General features: G+C 45.6%; 1 protein-coding gene across 1 annotated transcript; it reads left to right on the top strand.

Annotated features, from left to right (window-relative positions):
• Positions 1–220: 220 nt before the first annotated feature.
• hint1 (histidine triad nucleotide binding protein 1) lies at positions 221–10527 on the top strand. The gene is made up of 3 exons (XM_085984476.1): positions 221–395; positions 2928–3032; positions 10195–10527. The coding sequence occupies exons 1-3, from the start codon at positions 285–287 to the stop codon at positions 10357–10359; spliced, it is 381 nt and encodes a 126-aa protein (XP_085840602.1). The 5' UTR covers positions 221–284; the 3' UTR covers positions 10360–10527.
• Positions 10528–12176: the final 1649 nt, after the last annotated feature.

The raw sequence follows: 12176 nt of genomic DNA, 5'->3' as shown, positions 1-12176 counted from the left end.
TGTAATCACAGAGATTTCGAAATACAACAGCCGCAAAGTTTTTGCATCATTCTCGCCACAGACGGCAGCACCTCGTGACCGGCGCCCCGCCAGGGCCCGGATCCCGCCGCGAGCCAGCCGTCAATCAAAGCAGCGCCGCCTTGCCTTGCCCAATCAAAAATCGGATCTCTGGTGATTGGTGGCTCCGACGTTCGCGAGCTCCGGGGAGGTTCCATTATTTGGCAGGGCGAGGCCGCCGCAGCTTGGAACCGGGTTTGTGGGCGAAGCCAAACCTGACCCAAGCCATGGCTGAGGAGACTGCCAGGGCGCAATCCGCTCAGGCGGGCGGCGACACCATTTTTGGTAAAATTATTCGCAAAGAAATTCCGTGCGAGCTGCTGTACGAAGACGATAAGGTAGAGTAGGGAGTGTGAAGGTACTGGAAGTGTAAATGGTTGGAGAGGGCTGCTGCAGGCAGGAGCATGCTTTGTTTGCCTGTCGCAATACTCGGCCCTTTTTAGCATTTAAGGGGAACTTGCCAAGAGTTGCGGTGAGGGGAGACTGAGGGTCGTTATCTTGCTCTGCTCAATTCGATTACAGCCCTTCCCATTATTGTAGTGGTGGTTGGGACTGGAACCTCCACCGTTGTCATTTATCAACGAGAACCCCATTTTCGGAGGAGGATTAAAGATGGGGTGCGGTTATTGATTGGTTGGAGTTCATTTCAGGAACTTCTGCAGCGTTAGAATCATAGGCGTTTACAGCACGGCAGGAGGCCGTTGGGCCCATCGTGTCTCTAAATACCAAGCCTAGGGTTCCGCGCTCTCTCTGGTTCAACATGAAACGTGCATTAACTTTTTAATAAATATGTGTGTGTATATATATATATATATATATATATATAATTCTCTCTGCTGTTAAGCTTGCACCAAGGCCTAATCGTTTTACATCAGTAAACCCACGTCCTTTGCACTGTGCTGACTCAAGAACCCAGGCCCCAGGATTACTTTCAGCACTTGTAAGCAGATAGAATCAATATGATCGGAAGCCGATAGAATCAATATGATCGGAAGCCAAGGATTGATTTGCTGACCTTTTCGAATAACTAACGTGCACTTGAATGCAGCCTTTTAACATTATTTATGAAAATGCAAGATGGGGCGGTTTGCTCTCGAATGGACTTTCATGTCAAACTATTATTTAAATGGAGAGAGATTACAAAATGTTACAGTTCAGAGGGACCTGGGGGTCCTTGTGCATGAAACACAAAAGGTTAGCATGCAGGTACAGCAAGTAATCAAAAGGCAAATGGAATGTTGGCCTTTATTTCAAGGGGGTTGGAGTATAAAAGCAGGGAGGCCCTGCTACAACTGTACAAGGTATTGGTGAGACCACACTTGGAGTACTGCGTACAGTTTTGGTCTCCTTATTTAAGGAAGGATATACTTGCATTGGAGGCAGTTCAAAGACGATTCACTAGGTTAATTCCAGAGATGAGGGGTTTGACTTATGAGGAAAGGTTGAGCAGGCTAGGCCTATAGTCATTGGAATTTAGAAGAATGAGAGGTGATCTTATCAAAACATATAAGATACTGAGGGGGCTCGACAGGGTAGATGCAGAGAGGATGTTTCCCCTCATGGGGAAATCTAGAACACGGGGGCACAGTCTCAGAATAAAGGGTTGCCCCTTTAGAACTGAGATGAGGAGGAATTTTTTCTGAGGGTTGTAAATTTGTGGAATTCTCTGCCCTAGAGAGCTGTGGAGGCTGGGTCATTAAATACATTTAAAGTGGAGATAGACAAATTTTTGCAAGGTTAGTGAGTGAAGGGTTATGTGGTGCGGGCTGGGAAGTGGCTTTGAGCCCAAGATCAGCCATGATCTTATTGAATGGCGGAGCAGGCTCGAGGGGCCAAGTGGCCTATTCCTGCTCCTATTTCTTATGTTCTTAAACCAGGCTGACACCATTATTGCTGTACCGGCACTGACCTCGGTGGAGGAGTTAAAGGTGACCATATTTTCTAAACCGAATCCGGGGATACACAGGGTGGGAGCACAACAAAGTAGCCAGGATGGAAAATGTAGGTTGTGCAACGCAAGGCAAGTTTTTTTGGTGCAAACTGAATCTAAAAAGCAGCACCAGAACTTTCCGCCTGAATAATGCTGTTCGCAGCATTTGCCGGCTGCAATTACCAGCTCCTCCCCCTCCTCACAGCATGACACTTGCCCACACCATTCAAGGCTGCGGAGCGTGCTCTGATCTGGCTCCTGGGGCATCCACACGGCCCGGCTCTAGCCGCCACTCATTAGTCTGGTTACTGCCGGCCCCCCTTACTCAAGACATGGCTCCAGGGCCAATTTCTTTTCAACTGAATTTCACAGGATTATCTGGGGATTGGGGGATGGAGCATACATACTGTAGCCACAGAGTGCGATCTCTGCATAAATGAAAGTCCCTCAGTGTGTCCACCTTGTCTACTGGTTGGAAACAAGAACTTAACATCCCTCCCACCAATCGGAAACTGACCCCGCACCACAGTCCTGCCCACTTTATTGACTCTACCAGGGTAGCTCGGGGTCACGGCTCCTGATTTGAGCCTGCGCATATTCGGGGACGAGTTTCCTAAACCGGGGACAAAGTCCTTCATCTGGGGACTGTCTCCGGAAAACGGGGACGTATGGATACCCTAAGTTAATAATGTCAACGATTATTTTGTTATTACTAATGTACTAAATGGAATAAAAACAGAAAATGCTGGAAACACTCAGCAGGTCAGGCAGCATCTGTGGAGAGAAACAGTTAATGTTTCATCATAACTAAATGGATATTGTTCCCTACATTACACCAGTGACTACACGTCAGTAGTACTTTGTTGGCTGTAAAGCACTTTGGGACGTCCTGAGGTCATGAAAGGCGCTATATAAATGGAAGTCTTTTTTTCTTTCACAGTGTATCGCTTTTAATGATCTTGCACCACAAGCTCCAACGCACTTCCTAGTGGTTCCCAAGAAGCCTATTGCCCAGTTGTCTAAAGCAGAAGATTCCGATACAGAGGTGAGTGAAGTTTTTAATTTTTACAGTTTGCTCAAAAAAAAATTACACTAGCATATTTGTAATTTTATCAATCAGATTTCAAGAGTGTATCCTTATTGTAATTAACACTTTATTGGAAGTTCAGTATAAGAACATAAGAAATAGGAGCGGGAGTAGGCCATTTGGCCCCTCGAGCCTGCTCCGCCATTCAATAAGATCATGGCTGATCTACCTCATCTCCACGTTCCTGCACTATCCCCATATCCCTTGATTCCTTTAATATTCAAAAATCTATCGATCTCTGTCTTGAATATACTCAACGACTGAGCCTCCACAGCCCTCTGGGGTAGAGAATTCCAAAGATTCACCACCCTCTTGAGTGTAGAAATTTCCCCTCATCTCAGTCCTAAATGGCTGACCCCTTATTCTGAGACTGTGACCCCTGGTTCTAGATTCCCCAGCCAAGGGAAACATCTCCCTGCATCTACCCTGTCAAGCCCTGTAAGAATTTTGAATGTTTCAATGAGATCACCTCTCATTCTTCTAAACTCTAGAGAATATAGGCCTAATCTACTCAATCTCTCCTCATAGGACAATCTCCCCCCCCCCCCCCCCCCCCCCCAATCCCAGGAACCAGTCTGGTGAACCTTCATTGCACTCCCTCTATGACAAGTATATCCTTCCTTAGGTAAGGAGACCAAAACTGTATTAGGTGGCTTTGAATGGGATTTTGTCAACTAGGAGGATATGCTGATAGGGTTGGATGAAGTAGGATGGGAGGAAGCTATGTTATGTTATTGCTATGGACAACATTAAAAAAGATTAGAATTGGGTAGATCGCAGCAGCTGCCATCTCTGGACTTGCTCATCAACTGCATTCCAGGCCTGGTCTGGGAGTCCAGGGCCTACTGAGGGCTGGGCCTTTGCCTTTGTTAAAACTAGAATGTTTATAGTTCCTTAACTTGGTTAAACTTTGTTACAACAACTTTTTTTTATATAACACTGTTAACATAAATGTTTCAAGGTGCTTCATAGAGTGTATGGAAAATGGTTGCCAAGCTATTAAAGGAGATTAGGAGATCTGCCCGAATGTTTGGTTGAAAAATTGGGTTTAGAGGATTATTTTAAAGGGGGAGAAGTGGAGAGGGTAAGGAGCTTATGGAGGGGACTCCAGTGACTATGACCCAGGCAGCTGAAGGCTCTGCTGACAGTGGTGGGGCCAAGGGAAGGAAGATGCAAAGCTTCAAGTCAGAATGGAGAGTTTGAGGGAGATAAAGGGCTGGAGGTGGTTACAAAGATAGGGTGAGCGAGACAATGGATGGATTTAAAAACAAGGGCAAGAGTTTAAACTTGAAGAATTGGGGGACCGGGAGCCAATATAGGTCAGCAAGGTAATGGGTGAGTGGGACAGAAAGTATGCAGCAGAGTTTTGGACATGTTTGAGTTTATGGAGGGTAGAAGATGAGAGGCCAGCAGGGAGGGTGTTGAATCGGTCAGTCTGGAGTTTATGAAGTAATGTATAAGGGTGTCAGCATTGGAGATGGGCAATTTTGCGGAGATGGAAGTAGGTGGTCTTTGTGATGGAGAGGATATGAGTCTAAAAGCTCAGCTCCAAGTTGAACAGGATGCTGAGGTTGCGAAGAGCTCGAGAGAATGGCTGAGGAAGAAGCGGAGTTAGTGAACAGGGAGTGGGGGTTGTAGTTGTTGGCTTTGGTCTTCCCACTGTTGTGCTGGAGGAAATTGAGATTTATCTAAGACTGGATTGTGGACTGGCAGTCTGACAGTACAGAGGGGTTGAAAGGTGGTGGAGAGGTAGAGCTGGGTGTACACATAATCTGCTGTCACAGATCAGCTTCCATGTCACTGAGGGGCTGCGTATAGATGAGGAAAAGGAGTGGTCCAAGGGTAGATTTCTTGGAGTTGGTGGTGTTGGCTGTGGAGATGATGAAGCCCTTGTTGGAGATGGTTTGGCTACATTCAGGTAGGTAGAAGTGGAACTATGCAAGAGCAGCCTACAAAGCTGTGCAACAGAGGAGAGGCATTGGAGGAGAATGGTGTCAACTCTGCAGATAAGGATGAGGGGGACTAAAATACTATGATCATAGTTTGATGTTGAGATGAATGGAAACCAGACTGTAGGGATTTGAACAGGGAGATTGATATGAATTGGTAGGCAACAACATGCCGAAGGACCTAAAGAGCGAAGGGAGGTTGGAGCTGCCAGTGTGGGGTGGTGGAGGGATAGGAGGGTTGTTGGTGAATAGCAGTTTTGAAAAGAAGTGAGATGGTGCCTAAAGAGAGGGAACTATTGACAATATCAGCTAGCATGGGACCAGGAAGAGGAGTTGGGTGGTCAGGAGTTGAGTGAGTAGGAGATTGTGGGAGTAGCACTTGGGTCTCATTGAGATAAGCATGGATGTGGCAGTAGGTGAAGTGGGGGTGAAACTGCAGATGATGACAGTTCAGAACTAGACCATTTTTGTCTGAGCAGACCTTTGAAGCACCATGTGACATTTTCTATGTTAAAGGTGCTATATAAATTCAAGTTGTTGTTGTAGTAGTCGAGTTGTGGTTGGGGGGGGGGGGTTGGAAATTAGGAATTGGGGCCAAATGGAAAGGGAGGACACAGCAGAGGCAGCTGTACAGTCAGCCTCGATCTTCATGGGGGCAGAAATTCCTCCCCAAACGCGTGAGTACGGAAGGGGTACTCGCGCGTCTGGCCGGAGGAAATGCCGATTTTCAGCATGCACAGCGCATGCGCTGAAAACCGGCATTTCCTCTCCTCTCACCCAAGAGGTGAAGAGGCTAGCGCGTGCGCTGTAGGGGGCAGCGCGTGCGTCTTGGATTTCCTCTGTTTTGGGGGATTTGCGCATGTGTAAAGGCCTCCGGTCTTTACGCTTGTAAAAAGCACACGTAAGTATTTATTTTTACAGGTAAGTGGTGTTTTAGTGCAATTTAGAATTTTTTTTCCCACAGGTTTATTATTTTAAAGAATCTTCAATAAGGTAAGTTTAGTTTTAGACCCTTTTTATTAAAAATTTATTTTTTTCACAAAATATTGTTTAAATTATTTTTTTAAACTTATTTATACTTAATTTAATGATTGGGATGTTTTTTAACATTTTATTTAAAGTTTAAGTAGTGTTTTGGGGTGCAGTACTTCTCATGAGTTTGACAGTTCTTACACAAACTTATGAATGAAGTTTCCCCTCCCCTGATTGGCTGAACAGTGCCCACCTGATCCCAGCCGGCACATCGCACTAACTACGCTGCTGGATCAGGTAAGCACAGCGCGCCGACATCAGAACCTGGCCACTGAAAGGAAATCCACTGCGGGCCAGGTTTCAGATGTCGGCGCGCAGGGTGAGCGCACATCGGGGGCTTGCACGCGCGGCAAGCCCCCGACACCAAGTTCTGGGCCATGATGATCGATCCCTCCTAGTCACCATGCATACAGACATAAAAATACATATACACAGAAAAGTGGGTTGAGTTTGTTAGAATTGTTAATATAGTTGAGATGGTATGAATTACAAGTAAACCTGAAGCAGCTGGTAATGTCGCCTAATTTGATCTCCCATGGCGTTGTATATGCAGATTGACCAAGTGTGAGATCAATTGGGGGTGGGGGGGTGGTGTGTGGTAACAGAACTATAGTGGAAGAGGAAAGGGGGAAGAGAGGAGAATGGAAAGGAGAGGAAGGGGAGCTTTGAGAGCAAGAGTAGGTTGCACAACTGGGATGGTGGGTGGAGGAGAATTGGGATGGAGGAGTGGAGTGGGAAAAGTCTGTCGAGGGAGGCAAGCCAAAAAAGTCAGGGCGTTCCTTAAACGTGTTTGATGTAATTTTGTTTTTGTAATAAAAGTCCCTTTATTGGTGGGGGGCGGGGAGGCGCTCAGGCCCAGAAAGGCCTTTGTGGGGGTGGGAGGGGAAGAAATTGAGCAAGCCCTAGAAGAAGGCTGGTGAGTGGAGGGAGCACGCAAGACAGCAATTAAGGGGTGGGATAAGTCTGTCACTGGGGGAGGTTAGAGGCCATCAGCGGGGTGTGTGGAAGGCCTTCTGTGGAGGAGAAGCAAGCCTGAAGCCTGAAAAACAAGTGTGGGGAGTCCTAAATAACCCTTCAGTGGGAAGGGGCTCGGGAGAAAAGCCCATCAGTGGCGATTGGAGCAGCCCCAAATAGTTCTTGAGCAGTGGTCACCACTCCTGAATATTACCTCTGGGTGCCAGTGAATGAGTGGGGGAGAGGGAAGAACCACCAAAAAGTCTTTCAGTGGTAGGGTGGGTGTGGTGGGGCGGGCAGGCCGAATGAGTACGTCTATGTGAGGGAATGTGCTAAAGTGCTTCAAATGAGGGTGCGTGAGAGCTTGGTTGCTGGGAGTGTGGTCAGAATACAGCAAGTCTGTTGGGCCGAAATACTGCGGCAAAATCGGGTATTATTTAAATGTATATGGTTTATCTTTTAATTTGATTACAGTGCTGTTTCAATGTTCGTTGGTGTGTTTGAAAGCTATGGTTCTGTTGTGTGACGGGATGAAGGAGGGCAGCAGCGGTTAAGACAAGTTCTCTGGGAAATCATTACATAACAAACAACCAATGATAGTCAACATTTGGCTGCTTAGGTGAGAAAATATTATTGGTGCCCTAATGTAATATAGATATATTTACAATGGGCTCCTCTAAATAATATAATAGAGGTCTCAAAATAATGCTGTTTGGAAGCTATATAAAGTGCTATGAAAGGGAGTTTATAGAAGTCCTATAATGGCTGTCTATTAGTGAGAAATTATATTGGAGCCTCCTAAAGAGATGTACTATAACATAAACTCTCTACAATACAACTTTGGCAGCTGAACAAGAAGCATGTTATAGGGAGGGATGTGTTTGAGGATAGTTTGTATGGAATTGCTAATGAAGGAGCCATGAATAAAATATGTTTCAGAAATTGGAGTGTATTGCAGCGAGGAGCTAACTCGCTTTAAATGCAAATCAAATTGTTCTTTTTTAAAAATAAAAACTGATTAAACATATTGCTTATATACACCAAGTATTAATAAAATTTCACTAGTGAATATCTTTCCCACTGGTCAACTCTGGTGAAGATTAATACTACTTCTATGGGATATCTAGAAGTGATTGCAAGAAATAAAAAATTGGGGGCAGGAGATTTGGAGGAGGCCACAAATCATAAAGCCAACTTCTTCTGCAGATTATAAGAAACTACATGAACCCCAGAAATTGTTAATCACTCAACATAAATACTGTGGCAACAAGAGCAGGTCAGAGGTTGGGTATTCTGTGGCGAGTGTCTCGCCTCCTAACTCCCCAAAGCCTTTCCACCATCTACAAGGCACAAGTCAGGAGTGTGATGGAATACTCCCTCCACTTGCCTGGATGCGTGCAGATCCAACAACACTCAAGAAGCTCGATACCATCCAAGACAAAGCAGCCCGCTTGATTGGCACCCCATCCACCACCTTAAACATTCACTCCCTCCACCATCGGCGTACCGTGGCTGCAGTATACCATCAACAAGATGCACTGCAGCAAGTCGCCAAGGCTTCTTCGGCAGCACCTTGATGCGCTATCAATTACTCAAAAGACTGAGGTTAAGCGTGTAACTAACAGGCTTTTATTAACAAGAGAATGAAGGTGTGCCTCGAGTGGTCGACCAGTCCAGAATACAGAGGGACTGTGGAGCAGTCACCTTTTATACCTGGACTCGTGGGAGGAGTCAGCCGAGGCATGTACAGACATGTACACAGTGGAATACAAACACCCACACAGACAGGTATAACAGTGGTTTACCACACACCTCCAAAACCCACGACCTCTACCACCTAGGACAAAGGCAGCAGGTGCATGGGAACACCACCACCTCCAAGTTCCCCTCCAAGTTACACACCATCCTGACTCAGTGTATCGCCGATCCTTCATCACTGGGTCAAAACCCTGGAACTCCCTCCCTAATAGCACTGTGGGAGTACTTTCACCACATGGACTGCAGCTGTTCAAGGCAGCGGCTCACCACCACCTTCTCAAGGGCAACTAGGGATGGGCAATAAATGCTGGCCTTGTTAGCGACGCCCACATCCCATGAACGAATAAAAAAAAACAGGTTACAGTAAGACTTCAGGGAAAAGCTGAACCACCAATCATTTTATTTCCATTCACTTACAAACTTACTGATTTGCGATATATAGCAGCGCAATTTTAACTACTCACACTTAGTTTATATTGTTGTTGGAATAGGAACGAGAGTAGGCAATTCAGCCTCTTGAGTCTGTTCTGCCAATCTATACCTCAACTCCATTTACCTGCCTTTGTTCCATAGCCCCTGATACCCTTACCTGATAATTGTTTCTCAGACTTGACAATTTCAATTGACCTAGCGTCATTTGGGGAGAGAATTCTAGATTTCCTTTACTCTTTCTGTGAAATAATATTTCCTGATTTTACCCCTAACTGGTCTAGCACTAATTTTAAGATCATGCCCCTTTGTTCTGGATTTCTTTATATCTACTCTGTTGAATCCCTTTATCATTTTAAACACCTCAAGTAGATCACCCCATAAGCTTCTAAACTCCAGGGAATACAATCCAAGTTTATGCAACCTGATTATGCTTTTTTTTTTCAATGTCATATATAGATTGACACTGATCTCACTGAAAGATTTAAGATTATTGTCTCGGTAACCTTGTACTATTACTGCAAAAAATGTTTATATATTTTTCTATTGTCTCCTGAAGGTGGTGACTCATCGAAGTACAAATCTATAGGCCCAGCAACCTCGTAGTACACCACCCGAGTGGCCATTCTTTCTGTGTGAGGCTATACTATCAGCCAGCTACTGTGGAGACATTGCAGTTGAGTCTGATCTGTCCTCCTCTTATTATCCACCCGTACCCTTTTGTCAAAGGAATATAGGCCGATCAGTAGCTAGAAACCAGTTTCTTTCTCTCTCCTAGGTCACTGATGCTAATTGTAGCATCCTATTTTAATTGTGATCAGAAGGGGATCAAACCTTATGTCTTTGTGGCTTAGTGCCAGGCCATGTATGCATTATTGAATCCCTTTACATTAGATGCTAACAATTGTATAATCATTGCATTTTACCCAGTAAAATTAGTTTGATAATTTTATGGTGAACTGTACTCATTCAATTATATTTTTTCAAATACCTTGCAGCTTCTGGGACACCTGATGATCGTTGCTAAAAAATGTGCAGTGAAGTTGGGCTTAACAAATGGCTACAGGCTCACTCTGAACGAAGGCCGGGATGGTGGGCAGTCTGTCTACCACATTCACCTCCACATATGTGGTGGGCGCCAAATGCTTTGGCCACCAGGTTAATTGCTACCTGAACGTTACTTGATCTTTGGAGCGCTTAATGCAGTCTCTTAAATAAAGAACATGTTGCGTGCGGAATAATGGCATGCCAATCTCAAAACACCATTACTTTTTTTTTCTTCAATGTATCAGTTGCTGTAAAGTTTAAAAATAAATTCAGATCATATGGAATCTGTTGTGTAAATGCTGTTTACTTAAACTGTAATGCCCTACAAGAGCACCTTGTGCCTCCCCTGCCTCGGGCTTCTCCCCAACCAGTTTTCCCCTCGCAGTCATTTACCTTGTGCCGGGGACCATTCCTGCAGGTCTCTGGCAGTGGCCTCTGAGCTGCACAATGTTAACAGATGGGCAGCAGCTTCCCGCCGACTTTCCCACCCGGGAGATGAAATCAACCCCTATGAGTATGCAGTTGACCGAGGAGAACCTATTGTAGTGTTTACACCCATATCGGGGTATATGACCCAGTCATGGTACATGCAACATTGGTGTGCTGCTGAGAACCATTTTGCAAAGACTCTGTGGAGACAAAGAAGTAGGATAAACACTTACTTAGCACTTACAGAAGCTTGTAGATTTTTCTGAGGCTGATAATAAAAAATATCTTTAAGGTTGATAGCTATCAGTCAAACTTTCTCTTCTGAATATCACTGTCCAGTTCGGTACTGGAGACTGCTGTTACATTGTCGCATGCAAATGCTTGGGGCCAGATTTTCAGTGTGCCGTGAGGCGGGCTTTTAGGCATGCGGGGGGCAAAAATCCCGAATTCGGGGGTCCCGACACCATCCCGCCCAAAACCCGCCTCCACGTAAGTTTCAGAGGAGGCGGGTACACGCCCCGCACTGGGACCCACAGGTAGTTAACAGGCAGTTTTTAGCCTAATCCCTATTTTGAGGGGTGTCGTGTGGGATTCCCGACGGCTCCAAACCATGCCAGGTTAGAGCAGGCGGGCTGTCGGGTTGAAGGACTTGGAGGGGTTGTGATGTCGGTGTTCAGGTGAGTGATGGGTGCATGAGTGCAAAGGTAAGTGTGTTTGGTGTGTCTGAAGTGTGTAAAGAAGTTTAAATTACCTGTACTTAACAGCCTTTCTTCCTCTAGGCGTCAGGAGTCCATCACTTAGCCGGCACTGAAAGCTGAATGGCTGCGATCTGTCAAAAGTGACAGCCTTCAGCCTTCAGCTTTCAGTGCCGGTGTGAGTTCTAACTGAGTCTGTGTAGAAGGACTCAGGTTAGAAGTCAGACTGTCAGTGTTTGACAGCTTCAAACAGCTGTGAAACACTGATGTTTCATCTGTCAAAAACTCTTGACAGATGAAATTTCAGTCTGTGACGTCACCTGTTGCTGGGTGGCCCTTAATTGGCCTGCTGAGCCCGCTGGGCGGGCTCAACAAGGTCAATCAAGGGAAAATCGAGTGGATTGGCCGGATGTCGATGGAGGCGGGACTAAAACCCGAAAGTTGTAGTCCCGCCTCCTTCCCGACTGCTGAATGAAAATCCAGCCAATAGTGTTCAAGAAACTGGGTCCCTTGCGGGTGTTGGGTCTGTGGAACAAGCTTTCGAGACCCAGGACAGCCTCTAGGAGGACTGCTAACCCCCTGATTAAATTGAATGTATGGTCCAGACTAGGATATTATTCTGCAGTGTGGACTGCAACTGCATGGGGCAGGGGAGAAGACAGAGAACGTGTTAATATTGTGCTCTTCCTTTCCTTGAAGAGGTCATATGAACTTGATTCACGAGAAGTTGATAATCTGTATAACTCAAATCCTGTGGAGTCTCTGGAACTTCTAGTTTTCAGTGCTGAATACCAGTAATTTGATATAAG

Source organism: Somniosus microcephalus, chromosome 1 (assembly GCF_052327205.1).
Source record: "Somniosus microcephalus isolate GS21.2 chromosome 1, FLI_Smic_1.0, whole genome shotgun sequence".
Taxonomy (NCBI): Eukaryota; Metazoa; Chordata; class Chondrichthyes; order Squaliformes; family Somniosidae; genus Somniosus; species Somniosus microcephalus.
Note: the sequence above shows the minus strand (reverse complement) of the source record. Positions and strands in the feature narration are given on the sequence as shown.